Source organism: Electrophorus electricus, chromosome 4 (assembly GCF_013358815.1).
Source record: "Electrophorus electricus isolate fEleEle1 chromosome 4, fEleEle1.pri, whole genome shotgun sequence".
Classification (NCBI taxonomy): Eukaryota; Metazoa; Chordata; class Actinopteri; order Gymnotiformes; family Gymnotidae; genus Electrophorus; species Electrophorus electricus.
Genome location: NC_049538.1, coordinates 197,012 through 222,804, shown reverse-complemented (window position 1 = coordinate 222,804; position 25,793 = coordinate 197,012). Strand labels below are relative to the sequence as shown.

The window sequence follows — 25,793 nt, the reverse complement described above, 5'->3', positions numbered from 1 at the left end:
GCGGAGGAGAGACTGTAGTAGTGTGGATCTGCGGAGGAGAGACTGTAGTAGTGTGGATCTGTGGAGGAGAGACTGTAGTATGGCGGATCTGCGGAAGAGAGACTGTAGTAGTGTGGATCTGTGGAGGAGAGACTGTAGTATTGTGGATCTGTGGAGGAGGGACTGTAGTAGTGTGGATCTGTGGAGGAGAGACTGTAGTAGTGTGGATCTGTGGAGGAGAGACTGTAGTATGGTGGATCTGTGGAGGGGAGACTGTAGTAATGTGTACCGGAGTTTGAAGGCCATAAAGGAGATCAATCTAAATTTGGGATTAAAGACCGACATTAGTGGACCTCAGTGTGTGTGCAGGGCAACAGGACTGTATAACCCTAACACTACCCCAACATCACAGGACCTCAGTGTGCTACAGGACTGTATAACCCTAACACTACCCCAACATCACAGGACCTCAGTGTGCTACAGGACTGTATAACCCTACTGATGTAGACACTGTGTGGTTTGGTTAGGCAGACTGCTGAAAAGAGAAAATAATCAACACAATATGAAAGCATGAAGCAGACATTATGAACAAACTCGACATGGGCTCCAGATGGTGAAAAAGCATTTTAAACAAATGAGGAAATGTGAGTTTCAAAAGAAGGCAAAATGTGGAAGAGCATGTCGAGGTTCTGAACTGCTGAAGGTTCATAATGACGCCACAAAGAATGAGTGGAACATCAGAAAGGTTTGAAACAATGGACTAAGAACCAATTAGAAAAACTTCCATTTTGTCAGGGTTTGGCTGCAAGATGTTCACTTCCTGTTTGTGGTTCTGAGTGCAGGACAGAAGGCTGGGCAGGATGGGAGGAGAAATATACACATCAGTGTAACTATGACAGTGGAAGCAACAAAATAATGTTAGAAGTAAAAATGTGACAAATTATAATAAAGTAGATTTAAAAAATCATTAATAACAGTAAATATATTAACAAGATAGAGATGATGAGTGAGAGGTGTGGTGGGTGTGTTAGTGTGGTGTGCATTACTCACTGTCTCTCAGACATGTTGACACGTTTTACACAACAGTCTCCTTATCAAAGGATGATTTGTCATTTTTTAGACTGGAGGTGAATGTCAAAATTTGGGAGTATAATTTAAAATTTTACTGTGAAATTTTGGCAAATGTGTGTGATGTCACACTTACTCCCCAAAATCGTCGTGGTCTCCATAGTAACCTGTCTTTTATCTTTGATTTCCTGATCCTGTTCTTGTTTTGGTTCCCCCTGTCTTTGATTAGTTTCACCTGTTCCTTGAGTCCCTCTCATTACATTTATGGTATTTATCTGACACTTTTATCCAAAGCAACTTACAATTATGACTGAGTACAACTTGAGCAGTTGAGGGTTAAGGGTCTTGCTCAGCGGCCCAACAGTGGAAACTTGGCAGTCGTGGGACTTGAACCAGCAACCTTTCCATACAAGTTTCTCACTAGCCCTCATTAGCCTCCATTAGCCCTCATTAGCCTCTGTATTTAAACCCAGAGTTCTCAGGTTTCCTTGCTGGTCACTTGTACTAAGCTTTGGAGTTCATTGTCCTGCACTCTGTGTCCTGCGCTCTGTGTCCTGCGCTCTGTGCTCTGTGTCTTGTGTCCTGTTTTAGCCTGTTCTGAGTTTTTCTCTCCGATAGCCCCTTTGTTTCTTTCTTACTCTCACAGTGAACAGTCTTTTCACAGTGAGCACACAGTCTTCTCTCTCTGGACAGCCAGGATTGTTTGTATCAGTCTGTTTCTCTAGTCTCTGCTGTGGATATCTGATGGTGTAGAGACATTTTGATAATTTATATTCTCTGTTTACGGCCTGAAAGAACTATAATTTAGTCAATAAAGTACTTTGAAAGATCTGTAATTTAAGCGTTTTGGTGTCATTGTCTGAGAGTTGCAGGTAGGCGTCTTTTCTTTATTTGATAATTTGTTAACTAATTGGACATTGATCAGCAGTGCTGGACTGACGCTATTGAGGTTAGTTACTCTCAGGACCACCTGACGGAGGGGACTGACAGACAGGACTGACAGAGGGGACTAATGGAGGGGACCGATGGAGGGGACCGATAGAGAAGACTGGGTTTATGGCCGAGCTCTTGGGTTTGAAAGATTTAAACCATATTTTGATTGCTGGAGTTTAGGTGCAGTCAAAATTTAAAGCTCTTTTTATGAATTGATAGGATCAATGGAAATGATGTTTTTCTGTATGTATTATTTGGTGGTTTTCTGCATGTATTGGTTAGTGTTTTTCTGCATGTATTGGTTAGTGTTTTTCTGCATGTTTTAGTTGGTGTACGTTTAGTATATTTCTGCAGAACTCTGCATGCAGGGACATGTGTGGATTTGCAGTGTAGTGGTGTTTCAGAGTGGACCCCACATCTCACTGTGACCCCACAGTGAAATAAGCACAATGACAGCATTTTCACCACCTTTTAATGTTTACATAGTAGAATGTTTTTCTGATTTTTTTAGTGCACCGACTCTCAGGTGCTGATTTTCAGCCGGAGGTAATCACAATGTAATGGGCACTCTAGGGCAGTGTTTCTCTCTCTCTCTCTCTCTCTCTCTCTCTCTCTCTCTCTCTCTCTCTCTCTCTCTCTCTCTCTCTCTCTCTCACTCACTCATTCTCTCACTCTTTCTCTTTTCTCCCCACCTCTTCATTTCTCCCCTGGGGGGGCATTTATAATATCTTATATCTTCCTTGAGCTCTCTGTGAGCTCTCTCTATCCTCCTCTCCTCCCTCTCTCTCTATCCTCCTCTCCTCCCTCTCTCTCTATCCTCCTCTCCTCTCTCTCTCTATATATATATCCTCCGCTCCTCTATCTCTCTGTTCCTTCTCCCCTCTCTCTATCCTCCTCTCCTCCCTCTCTATCCTCCTCTCCTCCCTCTCTTTATCCTCCCTCTCTATCCTCCTCTCCTCCCTCTCTCTATCCTCTCCTCCCTCTCTCTCTGTTCCCTTCTCCTCTCTGTCCTCCTCTCCTCCCTCTCTTTATCCTCTCCTTCTCTCTCTCTATTCCTCTCACCATCTCCTTTGTCTCTCTCTGTGACTTACACACACTTTGTTTCTCTGTGTAGTTATTTATGTGACTTACACACACCATGTTACTCTCACTCCTTTCTTCTCAGAGTTTAATGTTGTGCTGAGTTTAGACATCCTTTGGGTTTAGTACTGACTTCACATTTACATTTATGACACTTATCTGACACTTTTATCCAAAGTGTCTTATAATTCTGACTGAACACATCTTGAGTAATTGAGAATTAAGTGGTGGGACTTGAACTTCTGTAGTACCTTGCTTACTGAGCTAGCACAGTTTAGACGTGGTCCTCAGGGTCTAATGTTGTGCTTCAGTGCAGTGCCAGTAGTGCTGATGTTGCTGACCAGGTCGCCATATGCAGCACAAAGATCCAAACAAGGACAAAGTCACAGAGATGGCACTGCATCCCAGCACTGTACCTCAGCACTGTACCTCAGCAATGCACCCCAGCACTGTACCTCAGCACTGCACCCCAGCACTGTACCTGAGCACTGTACCTCAGCAACGGAACCCCAGCACTGCACTAGTTTAACATAAGTACAGATCCTCTGTCTGCTTCTTTTCTTCTGAGTAAAACCCCAAATCGCAGATGTTTTTCTAACAAGGTGCCATTACAGACATGATTTAACCTGATGGCAATATAACACCCTGTTACGCGAAGCTGCATCAGGACTACATCAGTTATAGTAATCCCTGATTAAGATGAATCTGCTCACTGAACAGAGTTCTTTAAACTCTAACTCTAAACTCTAACTCTCCTTTTCCTTTTTCTCTCTCTCTTCTCTCCCCCTTTTCTCTCTCTCTTTCTGGCTCTCTCTCTCGGTAGGTGTCTCTCTCTCCTTTCATCATGCTTGTTTGTGGTCGCTGTGGCTTATTCCTGCCCCCTCAGGAAAAGCAGGCGTGTCCTGCTTCATTAACTCCACCTCCCCATATACTGTCCCGCCCCTCTCTCTATCACATCTTCCTCGTTTGCCTGCTACTGCTGCCACATGGCTGTCAGTCACGCCGGGACCGTGGCGGTGTGGGCATGGCTCACTACATCCCAGGGGTGGGGCCTGAACTGGGGGCAGTCCCAAAGCTGCTGCAGGGGCTGAGCATTGCGGTGGTATTGGTGGGGAACTCGAGTGAGGTGGCGTTGGCCGGGGCCCGTGACAAAGATGACTTCACACATATGCCCCTGGCCCCAAACGTGGAGCTGCTCACCATGAACGAGACTGACCCCAAGAGCATCATTAAGAGTGTGTGCGACCTAATGACGGACCGCTGGCTGCAGGGCGTGGTGTTTGGAGATGACACGGACCAGGAGGCCATCGCTCAGATCCTGGACTTCATCTCAGCACAGACACACATCCCCATCCTGGGTGTGAAGGGAGGATCCTCTATGATCATGGCTGCTAAGGTACACCAGCATACACTCTGTGTGTGTGTGTGTGTGTGTGTGTTGGAAATGACGGTTTTAGACTTTGGTGACTTTCTCCTGAAAGTCCTGGGGTAAAACCAGAACAAAGCCTTGTCCCTGGAGCAAGCTGCCTTGGGTTTTGAGCTTCCAGTTATGGGCTGGGAGAACTGGGAGTACTGGTGACATCAGCATGCAGAGGCAAGATGGGCCACGTCCTGGAGAGGTTTTAGTTCAGATTTAGTCTGCTGTTGCAGGTGAGGTTTTAGTTCAGGTTTGGTCTGTTACAGATGAGGTTTTAGTTCAGGTTTGGTCTCTTTCAGGTGAGGTTTTAGTCCAGGGTTTGGTGAGGTGAGGTTTCAGTGAATTCAGTGATGTACCTTTATACTGAAGTGACCTGATGTTCCAGGACTGGTTTGTCTTTCCAATCAGAATGAAATGTCTGCTGCTATCTTAACCCTACCATAACCCCACCTTAACCCCACCATAACCCTACATTAACTCTAGTTTAACCCCACCTTAACTCTACATTCACTCTACATTATCCCTACCATAACCCTATCTTCACCCTACCTTAACTTTAGATTAACTCTACATTAACCCTTCCTTTACTCCACCTTAACTCTACCCTAACCCTATCTTAACCCCATCTTAACTGATCTGACAAATGGAGAAAAATCTGATCTGTATAAAGTGAGAAGTGAAGCAGGGAGTGTTTAATGGATATGGGTTTAATCTGGGAGGCATTAACCTGAGGGAGGTCCTTATAAGGCCTGGTCTGGTGCCTCTCTGTAAAGTAAGCTGAATAGATACTGAGATACAGAGTGACCTGTGACCTATGTGACCTAAGTGACCTGTTTTTTGGTCCTGGTGTATGGTGAGGTGTGAGGATTTATGACGTAAATGGTCAGAAGCCAAGCGTGAATGTGTAGAAACGTGTGCAAATTTCCTTAGCCACTGCACTGTCTGTAGCTGTAATGAATTAAATAAGTAGTGATTTAAGTAGTGGTTTAAGTAAGCAATGATTTAAGTAGTGATTTAAGTAATGATTTAAGTAGTGGTTTAAGTAAGTAGTGATTTAAATAATGATTTAAGTAATAATTTAAGTAAGTAATGATTTAAGTAATGATTTAAGTAATGATTTAATGATGTACGTAATGATGCAAGTAGTGATTTAAGTAATAATTTAAGTAGTGATTTAAGTAATGATTTAAGTAGTGATTTACGTATTGATCCAAGTAATGATTTAAGTAGTGGTTTAAGTAATGATTTAATGATGTACGTAATGATGCCAGTAGTGACTTAAGTAATGATTTAAGTAGTGATTTAAGCAGTGCTTGTCTCTCTCTAGTGAACCCAGGGAACAAAGCCATAGCCAGTTAAATTGTACTAGACAACACTTGGGACCATGACTAAAAAGCAAGAGCATTCTAAGAAGGTGTTAAAATAGCTACAAAAATATTTATTAAATTAACAGTCAACACTTTTGATCCTTAAGGCTTTAGTTAAGCTTGTTATGCAGTGTGTTTTAGTCTACAACGTACTTGGTGTGTGTGTGTGTATATGTGTATGTATATGTGTGCATGCGTGCATGCGTGCGTGCGTGTGTGTGTGTATGTGCATGCCTGTGTCTGTGCATTTAGCTTTTTTTGTGGTTTAGGGTTTACATGTAGGCACAGCAGTATTTTTTTTTTATAGTAATACTGTGAACATTTGCAGAAAAAAAAGTGTTTGTGTGAGAGAGAGAGAGAGACAGAGTGAGAGAAGGAGAGGGAGAGAGAGAGATTTCAATTTAACAGTTACCTTATGGAACATCTAGGGCATTCATTCATTCATTCATTCACTCATTAATTCATTCATTAATCCATTCATTCATTTACAAATTAATCAATAATTGGTGTTTAAGAAAAATCAGAATATTGACATAATAATAATGATAATACTCCAAGAAACATGGAACAGATCTGATTAAACATCTCTGAGCCCCACAGGATGCTGTGAAATCACAATGTCCAAAAAACATGCACAAATCAAACGTGGCAGAGAATCAGGAAGTCAGAAAATATGAGATTCCTCTCTATTGTTAAAAAGGAATAAATGCAAATCTGGCTAAAAATGAAGAAATAACTCAAACAAACCTCAGCAGACATATTCATGTGCATTACACATCCCACCCTCTGAATCTCCCAACCATAATGAAGAGATTGCCAAGGTTCTCAAGAATCTCTACACAATTAGACAGAATTATAGATGGACCCAACACAGCAAAGAAGAATGAAAGCAATTCGCCATCTGAATGTCAGTTCTCTTAAAGAGAACTACGTACTCACTACTTTCCCCTCATGGTAAAGAAGGCGTTACTGGTGCTGTAACAACCTTCAATAATAACATTTCACAATTCGACATCAATATAAAGCCTTTAAAAACACACACAAAACATGAACATGAAAAATGGTCTGATCAAGATGGTAAAACTAACAAGGAAAACTGTCAAACCAGAAACACGGACACCTAAATGATCCAGATAAACACCTTGCTTACTATGAAGACCTCAAACAATATAAATCAAAATAAAATCAAATTTACTTATATATCATTTTTTTTACAGCAGATATCACAAAGCAGCTTTACAAATGTCCAAGTCCAAGCCCCCAGTGACCAAGCCAAGGGTGACAGTGGTGAGGAAAAACTCCCTAGAGCATGAGGAGGAAACCTGGAGAGGAACCAAGACTCAAGGGGGGGCCCCAACCTCCTCTGGCCAACAATGGTCACCACAATAATAACAATTTTAAGAGTAAAATAAATAAGACATGACAAAATAAGCAATTAATGTCTAGTCCAACTTTCTAGATGTCCTAGTCTTGTCCCAATGGTGTGCATTGTCCGAGACCAATCCCACAAGAGAATGTCCATTAAGGACAACAGAGAAGTAGTTGGCTGGGCTGGAGGTGTGGTGGGCTACAGCAGGGGACATCAGGGGGTGGTAGGACTAGCCATGGCAGCTGAGATGGGTTGAGGCTCAGTAACATCATGACATCAGGGGTAGGTGTACCTCGGCAGAAAGAGACAAGATTAGGCATGTCCAGGTATGAGGGTGTGTAGGGAACTATAATGTGCAGTGATGGACTCCAGCAGATCTAGTTATGGCTGTACAGCTAAAAGGAAAGAACAAGAAGGAACCACAGGCATGAGGCACCCTGGAACATCAGCACTCTGTCACTCTCAGTCAACAAACGAGTGACAAAAGAGGTGAAGTGACAGCATCATAACATTCCAGTTTACCAGAACTCTGTGCAGAGTTGTGACTGTTGTGACAGAAGGTTTTCAGCCTTAAATATTGAGACTGTGTCTGAGTCTGGAACATTTACAGGAAGATTATTCTACAGTGTGGAAACTTTATAGGAAAAGGCTGCGCCCCCTGTGGTAGATTTTCTTATTCTTGGTACTAGTAAAGAGCTGCACCTTTTGATCTAAACAGACATGGTGGATCGGAATGCACCAGGAGTTCTCCAAGTTACTGTGGAGCAAGACCATTCAGTGCTTTGTAGGTTGTTTTTATAAGTATTTTTGTAAGAATTTTATAATCAATAGAAAATCTTACTGGCAGACAACGTAAATTAGCCAAGATAGGAGTGATATGATCAAATTTTCTAGTTCTAGTAAGAACTGTGGCTGCTGCATTTTGAACTAGCTGGAGCTTGTTTAGGCACTTAATGGTACAGCCAGATAGTAAAGCATTATAGTAGTCTAATCTGGAAGTGGTAAATGCATGGACTAGCATTTCCGCAACATGTGAGGAGAGCACATTCCTAATCTTTGAAATGTTCCTGAGGTGGAGAAAGGCAGTTCTAGAAATATTATTTATATGAGCTTCAAATGAGAGACTGGTATCCATAGTAACTCCAAGATCTTTAACTGTTAGAGAAGATGTGATTGGGAGACCATTGAGGTTCATCGAGTAATTAGAGAGTGAGGACTTCGCTGTCTCTGGGTCTAATAGAAGCACCTCTGTTTTGTCAGGATTAAGTGAGAGAAAGTTCCTCTTGTCTGACATCCTTTATACATTTGTCAATAATACTAAGATGATACATGTCCTCTGGTTTGGCTGAGACACATAGCTGAGTATCATCAGCGTAGCAGTGAAACTAACAGTGTTTATGCATAATGTCACCTAGAGGTAGCATATATAAAGAAAAAAGCAAAGGCCCTAGAACAGATCCTTGTGGGACACCATAACTAACCTTGTTGTATGCTGAGAAGTCTCCATTTATGTTAACAAACTGGTAGTGACCAGCTAGATAAGATTTATACCAGGAAAGGGCGATTCCCCTAATCCCAACATCAAGAAATCACTTAAATAGGACCTGCCTGACAAAGTGAAGTAGACCAAAAGATCCTCAAAAGCTAGACATCATTCTGCGATCCAAAGAAATTCAGGAACAAATGATACAAAGTAATGCTGAGAAGTCTCCATTTATGTTAACAAACTGGTAGTGACCAGCTAGATAAGATTTAAACCAGGAAAGGGCGATTCCCCTAATTCCAACATTTTTTAGTCTATCTAGTAAAATGTTGTTTTTAAATTGAGGTTTTTATCATTGAGGGAAAAAAAATCCAAACCTATATGGCTCTGTGTGAAAAAGTGATTTGCACCCCCCCGTTAAAACATACATTAACTGTGGTTTATCACATCTTTGGAAAGCTGAGTTCAATTTCTCTAGCCACACCCAGACCTAATTACTGCCACACCTGTTCTCCATCAAGAAATCACTTAAATAGGACCTGCCTGACAAAGTGAAGTAGACCAAAAGATCCTCAAAAGCTAGACATCATAGTGCAATCCAAAGAAATTCAGGAACAAGTTGTACAAAGTAATTGAGATCTATCAGTCTGGAAAAGGTTATAAAGCCATTTCTAAAGCTCTGGGACTCCAGCGAACAGTGAGACACAGTGAGAGCCATTATCCACAAATAGTGAAAACATGGAACACGAGTGGCTGGTCAACCAAAATTACCCCAGGAGCGCAGTGACAACTCATCTAAGAGATCACAAAAGACCCCACAACAACATCCAAAGAAGTGCAGGCCTCACTTGCCATAAAAAAGAGATTGGGCAAAAATGGCCTGCATGGCAGAATTCAAGCACTGCTGAGCAAAAAAACCATAAAGGCTCGTCTCAGTTTTGCCAGAAAACATTGATGCTCCCCAGGACTTTTTGGAAAATACTCTGTGGACTGACGAGACAAAAGTTGAACATTTTGGAAGGTGTATGTCCCATTAAATCTGGTGTAAAAATAACATCATACCAATAGTAAAATATGGTGGTGGTAGTGTGATGGTCTGGGGCTGTTTTGCTGCTTCAGGACCTGGAAGACTTGCTGTAAATGGAACCATGAATTCTGCTGTCTACCAAAAATTCCTGAAGGAGAATGTCTGGCCATCTGTTCGTGACCTCAAGCTGAAGTGCACTTGGGTTCTGCAGCAGGACAATGATCCCAAACTCACCACCAAGTCCATCTCTGAATGGCTTAAGAAAAACAAAATGAAGACTTTGGAATGGCCTAGTCAAAGTCCTGACCTGAATCCGATTGAGATACTGTGGCGTGACCTTAAAAGGCGGTTCATGCTCGAAAACCCTCCAATGTGGCCAAATTACAACAATTCTGCAAAGATGAGTGAGCCAAAATTCCACCACAGTGCTGTAAAAGACTCACTGCCAGTTATTGCAAACGCTTGATTGCAGTTGTTGCTTCTAAGGCTGGCCCAACCAGTTATTAGGTTTAGGGGGCAATCACTTTTTCCACACAGGGCCATGTAGGTTTGGATTTTTTTTCCCTTAATAATAAAAACTTTCATTTAAAAACTGCATTTTGTGTTTACTTGTGTTATCTTTGTGTAATATTTAAATTTGTTTGATGATCTAAAACATTTAAGTGTGACAAACATGCAAAAAAATATATCAGGAAAGGGGCAAACACTTTTTGACACCACTGTATAGTGTCAAATGCTGCACTCAGATTAAGTAATATAAGCAAAGAGACATAACCCTGGTCAGAAGCCAACAACAGGTCATTAATTACTTTCATTAGTGCTGTTTCTGTACTGTGATTAGATCTAAACCCTGAGTGAAAGAATTCATGTATCTGGTTCTGATTCAGATATGAGCTTAGCTGCTGAGCTACTGCTTTTTCTAGGATCTTGGAAATAAATGGAAGGTTTGAGATCGGCCTGTAATTTGACAGCTCACATGGGTCAAGGTTAGATGTTTTGATAAGTGGTCTGATTATTGCTAATTTGAATGATTTAGGAACAAAGCCAAGGTTCAAGGAGGAGTTTATTAAACTTAGTAAAGGTTCAATTACTTCAGGTAGGATTTCCTTAAAGTGTGCGGGCAGTGAATCTAGTAAGCAAGTGGAAGATTTTGAGCGTGAGATCAGAGATGTAAATTCTGCCTCTTGGATCGGTGTAAAGGATTCTAGAGTCCTTTTTGGATTGGTTGTTCTGATCTCTGAGTAGCTGCCCGATGTCATGTTATTTCTAATGTGATTAATTTTCTCATTAAAGAAATTTATGAATTCATTACTACTGTGTGTTGTTGTAATCTGAGCATTGTTGTCAGATTTATTCCTAAATAGATGTGCAATTGTACTAAAAAGAAATCCTGGATTATTTTGGTTATTTTCTATTAGGGTGGAGAGATGAGCTCTTAGAGCAGTAATAAGTGCTTTTCTGTACTTGAGAAGGCTCTCCTTCCATGCAGACTACAAGCTTAGTGTGGCACCATTTATGCTCTATTTTTCGTGTTTTGTTTTATGTTGTGAATGTGATCATTATACCAAGGTACTCATTTTTTGTCCCTAATTTTTTTATTCTTAAGTGTATCAACATCATTGAGTGTGCAGCGGAATACTGATTCTAAACATTCAGTTATGTGATCAAGTTCCATGGGGTTTGAGGTATAAGTCTGGGAGATTTGCAAAAAATCTAGGTGCAGTAGCTGACATTATCGTGTGTCTGGTGTAGTAGTGAGGCGAGGTTACAATATTGTGGCTCATATGTATTTCAAATGAAATGAGGGATTGGTCTGAGATGCTGCCAGACTGGGGTAGTATAACTATGTTTTCTATGTCTACACTGTATGTCAGTACCAAATCAAGTGTATGTTAACCAGAGTGTGTGGGTTCTTTTATACATTGGGTGAAGCCAATTGATTCTAATATAGAACCGAAGGCCAATCTCAGAGGGTCTTGGGCACTATCAAAGTGAATGTTGTAATCACCAACAATAATGGCTCTTTCTACTAGAGTGACTAGATTAGAGAGGAAATCTGTAAACCAATTAATAAATCATGAAAAGGGTCCTGGTGGCCTGTAGATGCCAGTTAGTGGGATTCTTATTATAGGCTGGGTGGGCTTCTTATTGCTGGCTATGTCATTTATGTTAGTAAAAATTATTTAAAAGGACTCAAAATCATAACCAGCCTTCTGGTTTATGCCTAATGTATGAATAACTGCAATGCCGCCTCCATGACCAGTTAGACGAGCGCAGTGTACATAGTGTTAGCCATAGTGTTAGCTTCATTTAGAGCTATGCACTCATTTGGCTTGGTCCAGGTTTCTGTTAGGAAAAGTACATTACATCTATGATCTGTTAGGATTTCATTTATCATGAGCACTTTAGATGTTAGAGATCTAATATTTAGTAAACCCATGTTTAGATGAAAGGTGCAGGCAGTGTTCTGTGAATCAGTTACTTTAATACTAATTAGGTTAAGACATGTTTTTCTTTTTCTGTATTTCTGCTTAGCTCAGGGAACAGACACAGTGTCTATATGATGAACCTTGGATGACGTCATGTAGCGAAAAGCAGACGGTTGGTTCAGCCTCTCTGTCTGCTGCTTCCGCTCTGGATGGTCATAGATGAACTAGTTCTGTCCTGAGACTATGGCTTATGTTATAGGAAAGGAGAACAGCACCCTCCCTAGTGGGATGGATTCCATGCTGCCCTAAAAGGCCAGGCTTGCCCTCGTATGTGTTCCAATTATCTATAAACCCCACATTGTTCTGTGAGCACTACTTGGACATCCAGCAGCTCAGCAAAGATAACTGGCTGTACATTATCACACCACATTAGGATTAGCAACTACAGCATCGGACACACCTCTTCAGTATTATTGTTAGTAATCTCTGACTGGCGAAGGCATATATCATTAGCTCCTACGTGAATAACTATCTTAGAGAAACTATGCTTGCCTAAGACCTTAAGATTACCTGTAATGTCCGGCACCCTGGCCCCTGGTATACAGCTAATTGCTGCTGCTGTCGTTCCTATAGGCCTAGCTAATTTCACATGTCGCAAAATAGAGTGCCCTGTAACCAGGCTGTGAGCCAAACCTGTTGGACATGCAAATTGGGGATGTGTGGTGTTCCTGTAAGCGAGTCAAATCTCGGCTATTTCGCCATAATTTCACCCATTCGCCCCACTGCGAGGGCTGTAGTGCCAGAGTTGAGGGCTTGCTAACTTCCCCCAAGACATCCAGAGCTTGTACTTCTAGTTCCTCGATAGGTCTAGCCCTTTCCAAGGTCTGTATATGCACTTCTAGCGCTACAATCTTCTCTATCAGACTAGTAACCAATCACTTCTCACAAATAAAACTATGGCTAACGACGGAGGAAGAATATGCTGCACTCTGCATACTGAAGGAGAATGGAAGTGGAAGTGATGGAAAAGCTAAATATTAACGTTACTTACGTTTTTGGTAGTTGTTTGGATGTAATGTGTGATAAAGTAGTTTTCGATGTCTGGTGGAAGTTTCCGATTTCCAGGTATAATGAAGTTAAGTCCAAGGAAAAAACTGCTAAACAGCTAGAGAGCAGTAAGCGCTAGTACTCCGAAACAGTGTTGTTGACACAAAAGTTTCAAAAACAGGAAGTAGCATCACAAAGCATAACTGATTTGTGTGTTTGTGTGTGTGTAAGTAATATAAACACACACTAAGAAAAAAAGAATTAACAACTGGAACTTAAATAAAAAGCAACACAAGCATTTGGCCATACAAAATGGAGAAAGATGGAACAATCCATTTTGAAAACTTATGGTAAAATAATAATGAACCCAAATCACACTCAAATATGAAATGGAAAATAAAATGGCTGACTGAAATGGAAAATAAAATTTACATTTACAGCATTTGGCAGATGCTTTTATCCAGAGTGACTTACAAAAGTATTTTGTCATGTACTTGGAGTGTATCCTAGCCAGTACAGTAGGTTAGAGTCCAAGATACCATTGAACTAGATTGCTGTTGAAATACAGGGATCAATGCTCATGCCTAGAAGTGCAAAATGCATAAGCTCTATAACAGACAACAATAAGTGCAATAAACAATAAACACCACCCTATAATAAGTACTAGAGTTTCGGTTACTCAACATGGAGGGGGAGTGATATCTCAGTGGTTGTCATTTAAATATTCCATGAACAGATAAATCTTCAGTCTGTGTTTCAAGACTGCAAAGGACTCTGCTGTCCGGACAGCAAGTGGAAGTTCATTCCAGCATCTGGGAGCAGGACAGAGAATAGTCTCCATGCTTGTCTTCCATGAGGCTTGAAGCATGTTGTTTTCAGCCGAGTACTAGAAAGTACTCAAGGTATGGCTCGAGCAACTACTAGAACTCAGTGCTTAACTGTATTAACCAATCAGCTACATCACTCCATCAAACTCCACCCTCTTCAACATCTATATTAACCAATCAGGCACATCACTCGATCAAACTCCAGCTCCTGGCCTCACTTCTCATGAATCCACCATTAAGTTTCTTCCTTTTTCAGATGATCTGGGTCTTTTGTGTCCAGCAGAAGAGAGTCTACAGAAGTCAGACCTGGACCCTGACTATTAACCCTCAGAAATCAGACCAAATTCACCACAGGACCTACCCAAATCTGGGAGAGGAAATATTACACGTCTTGGGCTGAAAATCAATTCATCTGGTAATTTAAATTTGGACTTGAACAACTTAAAACATTTCAATTTGGCAATGGTAGCTCAGTGGTTAAGTTACTTGACTAGTAGTTAGAAGGTTGCTGGTTCAAACCCTGCCACTGTTGGGGCCCTGAGCATGTTGTGCTTACTCATAATTGTAAGTTTCTTTGGATAAAAGTGTCAGATAAATGTAAATATCAAAAATTTTCCACTCAATTCTAGAACCTATTGGATAATATGGCAGTTAAGTCTGGGGTTCACTAACCAACCAGGAATTTGAAAAATGTGACCCCACAGAAGCACCCCACACAGAGTTCTGTGAGGAGCTCATCAAACATGGCATGCAGAGTTAGGCCAGTATGCTCTATTACTCCGCATTCAAAAAGAGACATCAAATCCTGGAAACATAAACAGTAACTCCCACTAAACGCCAACTCCTACTGTTTCAAAACGTAAAGAAGGCTAGGACAAGACCTCTCATTCAGCTCGTCCTGAAACTGCACACATTCTCACACTCTCACCACACTAACATGGCCAACAACAAACAGAATATGACACCCTTCCCCTGAGATTCGTATTACAAGTATAACATATTCCCCATCTGTGTTTACTTCTGTTTATCTGAAAATGCTTTGGTAATACAATATGATTTTGTCATGCCAAAAAGCAAAAATATTTAATTTGAGTCAGAGAGAGAGACAGCGAGGGAGAGAAAGAGAGAGAAAGGGAGAGAGACAGAGAGTAGAGAGAGAGAGGGTACTACAATTTTACAATGTACGTGACAATTTCACATTAAAAATACAAAATCGAATCCCAAATTTCAGTAATAAGACTCAACAAAAAATGACAAACTTTAGAACACACATGACAAATCCCTTACTGGAGTAGAACACATACACACCAACAACTAGAACACTCACACACACCAATCCTTACTGGACTAGAGCAGACACACACACCATGCCACTGTGAGAGGCACACCTGTCTTACTCTGTGGTCAGACAGACAGCTCGCCACTGTGAGAGGCACACCTGTCTTACTCTGTGGTCAGACAGACAGCTCGCCACTGTGAGAGGCACACCTGTCTTACGCTGTGGTCAGACAGACAGCTTGCCACTGTGAGAGGCACACCTGTCTTACTCTGTGGTCAGACAGACAGCTCGCCACTGTGAGAGGCACACCTGTCTTACGCTTTGGTCAGACAGACAGCTCTCTGCTGTGAGAGGCACACCTGTCTTACGCTTTGGTCAGACAGACAGCTCTCTGCTGTGAGAGGCACACCTGTCTTACGCTTTGGTCAGACAGACAGCTCTCTGCTGTGAGAGGCACACACCTGTCTTACACTCTGCTGTGTTCCCACACTCTTCTCCCACACTGTTCACATCACTTCGTTTATGTTGGAATGATGTTTTAAGGAAATACATGCTGGAAAAGTCACTTATCACACATACTCTCACTCAGCACAGCGCTGTTGCCACGGCAACCTTCCAGCTTATATTTACGACTGAACTGACAGGAAGAGAGGAGTTTATAAAACTGTACTCTTACAAGAACAAGGGATCAGAGAGGAGAGGGTAGGAGAGAGAGAGAGAGGGGGAGGAAGATGTAAAACTACTTTGAATCTTGATTGAGAAAGAGACAGATATAGAGTAATAATACACACACACACACACACAGAGTAACAATACACACACACACACACACACACAGATAGAGAGTAACAATACACACACACACACAGATAGAGAGTAACAATACACACACACACACACACACAGATATAGAGAAACAATACACACACAGAGATAGAGAGTAACAATATACACACACACACACACATATAGAGTAACAATACACACACACACAGATAAAGAGTAACAATACACACACGTGCGCGCGTGCACACACACACACAGATAAAGGGTAACAATACATACACATTCTCACTCACACACACACACACACACACACGCACAAATATGCTAAACATGATTACATATTAACTAGTTGTAGCTTCTTATTAATGTCTTAATAGCTTTGTTAGATGAATGTCACTCTGTTATTAATACATGAATACTGTTACATTATTACTATTATGTGACGTTTTCAATGCTTTGGCAATATTGTACTGTGTATACTAATGCCCATAAAGACAGACAGACACAGAGATAGAGAGACAAAAAGATAGACAGATGGAGAGAGAGTAAAGGAGAGAGGGAGAGGTAGATAGACATGGAGAGAGAGAGGAGAGGGAGAGGGAGATAGACAGATGGAGAGAGAGGAAAGGAGAGAGGGAGAGGGAGATAGATGGATGGAGAGAGGAAAGGAGAGAGGGAGAGGGAGATAGACAGATGGAGAGAGAGGAAAGGAGAGAGGGAGAGGGAGATAGACAGATGGAGAGAGAGAGGAAAGGAGAGAGGGAGAGGTAGATAGACGGATGGAGAGAGACGAAAGGAGAGAGGGAGAGGTAGATAGATGGATGGAGAGAGGAAAGGAGAGAGGGAGAGGTAGATAGACAGATGGAGGGAGAGGAAAGGAGAGGGAGAGGGAGATAGACAGATGGAGAGAGAGAGGAAAGGAGAGAGGGAGAGGTAGATAGACGGATGGAGAGAGACGAAAGGAGAGAGGGAGAGGTAGATAGATGGATGGAGAGAGGAAAGGAGAGAGGGAGAGGGAAATAGACGGATGGAGAGAGAAGAAAGGAGAGAGGCAGAGGGAGATAGACAGATGGAGAGAGACGAAAGGAGAGAGGGAGAGGGAGATAGACGGATGGAGAGAGAGAGGAAAGGAGAGAGGGAGAGGGAGATAGACGGATGGAGAAAGAGAGGAAAGGAGAGAGGGAGAGGTAGACAGACGGATGGAGAGAGACGAAAGGAGAGAGGGAGAGGTAGATAGATGGATGGAGAGAGGAAAGGAGAGAGGGAGAGGGAGATAGACAGATGGAGAGAGAGGAAAGGAGAGAGGGAGAGGTAGATAGATGGATGGAGAGAGGAAAGGAGAGAGGGAGAGGGAGATAGATAGATGGATGGAGAGAGGAAAGGAGAGAGGGAGAGGGAGATAGACTGATGGAGAGAGAGGAAAGGAAAGAGGGAGAGGGATATAGACAGATGGAGAGAGAGAGGAAAGGAGAGAGGGAGAGGGAGATAGACGGATGGAGAGAGAGGAAAGGAGAGAGGGAGAGGTAGATAGACGGATGGAGAGAGACGAAAGGAGAGAGGGAGAGGTAGATAGATGGATGGAGAGAGGAAAGGAGAGAGGGAGAGGGAGATAGACAGATGGAGAGAGAGGAAAGGAGAGAGGGAGAGGGAGGTAGATAGATGGATGAGAGAGGAAAGGAGAGAGGGAGAGGTAGATAGATGGATGGAGAGAGGAAAGGAGAGAGGGAGAGGGAGATAGATAGATGGATGGAGAGAGGAAAGGAGAGAGGGAGAGGGAGGTACATAGATGGATGGAGAGAGGAAAGGAGAGAGGGAGAGGGAGATAGATAGATGGATGGAGAGAGGAAAGGAGAGAGGGAGAGGGAGATAGACAGATGGAGAGAGAGGAAAGGAGAGAGGGACAGGGAAATAGATGGATGGAGAGAGAAGAAAGGAGAGAGGGAGAGGGAGATAGACGGATGGAGAGAGAGGAAAGGAGAGAGGGAGAGGGAGATAGACGGATGGAGAGGGAGATAGATGGATGGAGAGAGAGGAAAGGAGAGAGGGAGCGGGAGATAGACAGATGGAGAGAGAGAGGAAAGGAGAGAGATGTGGATGGAAAGGTGCAGACTGTGGTTGCTTGTTTTAGTGTGTGTGTGTGTTAGTGGAGTGGGAGTAGTTGAGTGTGAGACACTGACTCAGTCTGTTTGGGTTACTGCATGTTCTTGTGGCAGCTAAGCACCGCCTTACCATGATTCACACACACACACACACACACACACAAACACACCCTTCACACTAACACACATACACAGCCTTCACGATAAACACACACACACACCCGTCACACTGATAAACACACACACACCCTTCACACCAATAAACACACACACACACACACCCTTCACACTGATAAACAAACAAAGACACATACACACACACACACACAGTCTTCACAGCGAGAAACACACACACCCGTCACACCAATAAACACACACTCACACACACACACAAATACAGCCTTCACACCGATAAACACACACACACACACCCTTCACACTGATAAATACATGCACACCCTTTACACTGATAAACACAAACACACAACCTTCATACCGATAAACACACACACACACACACACACACACACACACACACACACACACGTCACACTGATAAACACACACACCCTTCAAACCGATAAATACACACACGTCACACCAATAAACACACATACACACTCCCATCACACTGATAAATACACACACACCCTTCACACCAATACACACACACCCTTCACACTAATAAACAAACACACACACAGACATACACACACACACAGCCTTCACAACAATAAACACACACACACACCTGTCACACTGATAAACACACACACACCCTTCACACCAATAAACACACACCTTTCACACTGATGAACACACACCCACATACACAGCATTCACACCGATAAACACACACACAGACACACACACACACACGCACACACAGCCTTCACGATAAACACACACACCCGTCACACTGATAAACACACACACACCCTTCACACCGATAAATTTATGCACACACACACACTCCCTTCACACTGATAAACAGCCTTCACAACGATAAACATACACACACACACACACACACCCGTCACACTGATAAACACACACAAACCACCCTTCACTCTGATAAATGCACACACACATACGTCATACCAGTAAATACACACACTCCGATTAACACACACACACACCCTTCTCACCGATAAATACACACGCACACACACCCTTCACACAGACAAATACAAACACACACTCCCTTCACACCGATAAACATACGCAGACACACCCTTCACATTAATAAACAAACACACACACACCCTTCACACTGATAAACACACACACGTACACCCTTCACACCGATACATACACACACACCCTTTACACCAATAAACACACACACACCCTTCACACTGTTACACACACACACACACACGTCATACTGATAAACACACACACACCAGTAAATACACACACACCGATTAACACACACGCAAACACACACCCTTCACACTGATAAATACACACACACACGCACACACACACCCTTCTCACCGATAAATACACACGTACACACACCCTTCACACCGATAAATACAAACACACAACCTCTCTTCACACCGATAAACATATGCACACACACCCTTCACACTGATAATCAAACACACACAGCCTTCAGACTGATAAACACACACACGCACACACACTCACAGCCTTCACAACGATAAACCCACACACACTCGTCACACTGATAAACACACATACACACACACCGGTAAATACACACACTGATTAACACACACACACGCACACACCCTTCACACCGATAAACACACACACGCATACACCTTTCACACCAATAAACACACACACACACACACACACACACTCTTTGCTCTGATAAACAAACACACACACACATACACCCTTCACACCGATAAACACATCTATCACCATTACAACAGACAAGCCTGCTGGGATCTGCTTACACTGGGTGGCCTGTAGAGGACTATGAGCAAGCTATAGAACAACCATCTATAGAACAACTACACACACACACACACACACACACACACATTCTATACAAACCCTTTATGCCAATAAACACAAACACACACCCTTCACACCAATAAACACACACACACACACACACACACACACACACAGCCTTCATAACACTAAACACACACACCCATCACACTGATAAACACACATACACACTTCACCCCAACACACACACACATCCTTCAAACTGATAAACACACACACCCTTCACACCGATAAATACACACACACGTCACACCAGTAAATACACACACACCGATAAACACACACACCCTTCTCACCGATAAAAAATGCACACAAACCCTTCACACCGATAAATACACACACACACCCTTCACACTGAGCAAGCTATAGAACAACCATCTATAGAACAACCACACACACACACACACACACACACACACACACTTCACAATGATAAACACACACACACACCCTTCACACTGAGCAAACTATAGAACAACCATCTATAGAACAACCACACACACATCACAATGATAAACAGACACACACACCTTTTACACCAATAAGCACAAACACACACCCTTTACACCAATAAACACACACATACACACACACTCTTCACACCAATAAACACACACACACACACACACACACTCACAGCCTTCACAACGATAAACCCACACACACTCGTCACACTGATAAACACACATACACACACACCGGTAAATACACACACTGATTAACACACACACACGCACACACCCTTCACACCGATAAACACACACACACACACACACACACACACACACACACACACACTCTTTGCTCTGATAAACAAACACACACACACATACACCCTTCACACCGATAAACACATCTATCACCATTACAACAGACAAGCCTGCTGGGATCTGCTTACACTGGGTGGCCTGTAGGGGACTATGAGCAAGCTATAGAACAACCATCTATAGAACAACTACACACACACACACACACACACACACACACACACACATTCTATACAAACCCTTTATGCCAATAAACACAAACACACACCCTTCACACCAATAAACACACACACACACACACAGCCTTCATAACACTAAACACACACACCCATCACACTGATAAACACACATACACACTTCACCCCAACACACACACACATCCTTCAAACTGATAAACACACACACCCTTCACACCGATAAATACACACACACGTCACACCAGTAAATACACACACACCGATAAACACACACACCCTTCTCACCGATAAAAAAATGCACACAAACCCTTCACACCGATAAATACACACACACACCCTTCACACTGAGCAAGCTATAGAACAACCATCTATAGAACAACCACACACACACACACACACACACACACACACACACACACACACACACACACACACACACACTTCACAATGATAAACACACACACACACCCTTCACACTGAGCAAACTATAGAACAACCATCTATAGAACAACCACACACACATCACAATGATAAACAAAGACACACACACCTTTTACACCAATAAGCACAAACACACACCCTTTACACCAATAAACACACACATACACACACACTCTTCACACCAATAAACACACACACACACACACACATACAGCCTTCACAGTGATAAACCCACACACACCCGTCACACTGATAAACAAACACACACCCATCACACCAATAAATACATACACGTCACCAGTAAATACACACACATTGATTAACACACACACTGATAAATACACACACGCACACACACCCTTCTGACTGATAAATACACACACACACACACCCTTCACACCGATAAACACGAACACACACATCTTCACACAGATAAACACACGCATACACACACACACACACACACACACACATACACACACGCACACACACCCTTCACACCAATAAATACACACACACACATACACACACAGACCCTTCACACCAATAAACACACACACCACACACACACATTTCACACCGATAAACACACACACATACCCTTCACAACGATAAACACACACACAAACCCTTCACACAGATAAGCACACACACACACAGGTGTCTTATGTAAAGACTGACATTTCACTCCTACCTCTTAAGAGCCTTTGACTGATTGTGTGTTTTCTGACTCATACAATGTCTGCAGTCTGTGGGCCTCAGCATGGTTGGGAAATTCAGACAAAACTCAGATTTGAATTTTCCAGGTACAATCAAATAAACCTTCGAAGACTGGTGCGCCGATCTCCTGTGCTCATATGAAGGAGCATGTAAAGGACACCTGAATACACAGTCAGGGCAAAGCCAACACCATTACAACAGAGAAGCCTGCTGGGATGTGCTTAAACTGGGTGGCCTGTAGGGGGCTATGAGCAAGCTATAGAACAACCACACACACACACACACACACACACACACACACACACACACACACACACACACACACACACACATAAACGTTTATAGAACAACCACACACACACGCACACATACACACACACATCTATAGAACAACCACACACACACACACACACACACACACACATCTATAGAACAACCACACACACACACACACATCTATAGAACAACCACACACACACACACACACACACACACACACATACACACACACACATCTATAGAACAAACACACACAAACACACACACACACACACACACACACATCTATAGAACAACCACACACACACACACATCTATAGAACAACCACACACACACACACACACACACACACATACACACACACACATCTATAGAACAAACACACACAAACACACACACACACACCCCACACACAAATTTATAGAACAACCACACACACACACACACACACACACACACACACACACACACACACACACACACACACACACACACATCCTCATTCATACCTTCAGATCAAAACTTTTACAAACTCCAATAGATGCTAGAACTTTGCTCTTATTTCTCTCCTCTCCTCCCCCTCTCCTCTCCTCCCCTCTTCTTTCCTCCCATCTCCTCTCTCCTCCTTTCCTCCTCTCAACTCTAATCTCAGCTCTGTTCCCGAGTAGAGATTAGAGAGTAAACACTATTGACTGGCACTATCAAGTGGGCCTTTTTCTGGTTGGTTTTGAAAAAAGGCACGAGCAGTTCTCCCCTACTGACCCTGAGCCCTACCCCTGAGCCCTACCGCTGACACCTGACCACTGACCCCATACCGCTGACACCTATCCCCTCTACCTCAGTGTTCTGTATTTCACTCTTCTGGTTATGGAGGATGGAGGGGAGGTACTGCCTGTCTCTCTGGGTATGGGTGGAAGACGAGGGTACTGTCTGTCTCTCTCTTTGATTGGATAAGACACCCATCTCCTGTCACATCTTTCTGTTCTCTATCTTGTAGAGGGAATGAGTGAAAGAAAGAGTGAGAGAGAGAGACAGAGTGAGAGAGAGTGAACGAGTATGTGTGAATGATGGAATGTGTGAGTGAGGAACACAAGATGTGCTCACTCAATTACCCATGAACACCAGGCCAACCTGACAGCAGTCAAAGATGCACAATCTATCATGCTTACACACACACACACACACACACACACACACACACACACACACACACACACACACACACACACACACAACACACATACACACACACATACACAACACACACATACACACACAGAAACATACATACACAAACAACACACACACACACACACAGAAGCATACATATACACACACACACACACAGCACACACACACACACAGAAACATACACACACACACGCAACACACACGCACACACACAACACACACACACACACACAGAAACATACATACACATGCACACACACATGCACAACTCACACACAGAAACATACACACACACAGACACACAGAACACACACACAACACACACAGAAACATACATACACACACACACACACACACACACACAACACACACACATACACACACACACATACACAACACACACATACACACACAGAAACATACATACACAAACAACACACACACACACACACACAAAAACACATATACATACACACACACAACACACACACATACACAGAAACATACACACACACACGCAACACACACGCACACACACAACACACACACACACACACACACACAGAAACATACATACACATGCACACACACATGCACAACTCACACACAGAAACATACACACACACAGACACACAGAACACACACACAACACACACAGAAACATACATACACACACACACACACACAACACACACACAACACACACACATGCACACACACCACACACACACATACACACACAAACACACACACACAGAAACACATACACATATAACCATGCTAGCACACACGTGATGTCATTTCCCTGGATGGTTTGTATTAATCGCTGAATCCATGGTTTCAGTTATTATTCTGGAGCACCCTGTTGGCTGAACTGGCAGAATTGATACAGAATTGATATTATTGATATCAGAATTAACCATGACCTAGTGAATCAGAATGGAGTCAGTTCCTTCTAAATGAGAATAGTATTATCATCACTCTGGTAGTATTATAATCACTCTGTGTAACGAATGCATACATGTAGAAGAAGATCCAGTTGCAGAGGTTTTATTTTAGCAACCAAACTATTATGTGCAGTCAGATGGGTAAGCGTGGTCGGGTCGGTCCGAGGTCGATGCACGGGGTAGCGTTCAGGAGGTGTCTGAGGGTCAGGCAGGAGACAAGGTCTAGAAAGCAGGCAGGAGTCAATAACCAGGAAAGCACACAGGATGAGGAAATGCTCAGTACGCCACATAGGAGCAATACTTCACGACTGGTATGTGGGGAGGAGAAGCTTATAAAGGGGTAGGTAATGAGGAATGGGAGTCAGATTGAGGGTGTGTGTGAGTGGGCGTGGCTCTGCAGGGCTAATGGTTGTTCCTGGGGTTCATAACACTCTGGTAGTATTATCATCACTCTGGTAATATTATCACAACTCTGGTAGTATTATCATCACTCTGATAGTATTACCACAACTCTGGTAGTATTATCGTCACTCTGGCAGTATTATCACAACTCTGGTAGTATTATCGTCACTCTGGTAGTATTATCACAACTCTGGTAGTATTATCGTCACTCTGGTAGTATTATCACAACTCTGGTAGTATTATCCTCACTCTGGTAGTATTGTGAGTGAGGTAGATGTACCATGGCATCTATATAAGTTCTTCATAAAGATGCAGTTCTTTATGAATAAGGCGCTTAAGGTACTTTTCATGGTCCTCACAAGCATGTAAGTATGTAATTATGTAAGAGACAGAACAAAAATAGTGTTCTAGAAATCTGTAAGAGAAGTGTTTATTTTTCCTCTAAATGTTTAAAGTTTTGTCCTGCAGTGTGACTATTATGTAAGGGTTATGTTAGACTATCACTGGAGTCAATGTTAGCTCTCCCTGGTAATACCCTACCAAATACCTGTGTAAATGTGTATGTGTGTGCATGTGTGTGTACGTGTGTGTGTGCATGCATGCATGTATGCATGTGTGTGTGTGTGTGTGCATGTGTGTGAGCGGGTGTGTGTGCGTGTGTGT

The 25,793-nt window shown here is 42.7% G+C and overlaps 1 protein-coding gene across 4 annotated transcripts in view; it reads left to right on the top strand.

The window, feature by feature from the left end:
- The window catches only part of LOC113589370 (glutamate receptor ionotropic, NMDA 2B), an 88,433-nt gene that overhangs the window by 21,893 nt on the left and 40,747 nt on the right, over positions 1-25,793 (top strand). For 3 of the 4 annotated variants that reach the window (XM_035525232.1, XM_035525233.1, XM_035525234.1), the window contains one exon: positions 3,884-4,456. In XM_035525232.1, coding sequence (XP_035381125.1) covers positions 3,905-4,456 — 552 coding nt within the window. In that variant the 5' untranslated portion in view covers positions 3,884-3,904. The remainder of the gene's footprint in view (positions 1-3,883; positions 4,457-25,793) is intronic. The other variant, XM_035525235.1, reaches the window with a different exon arrangement.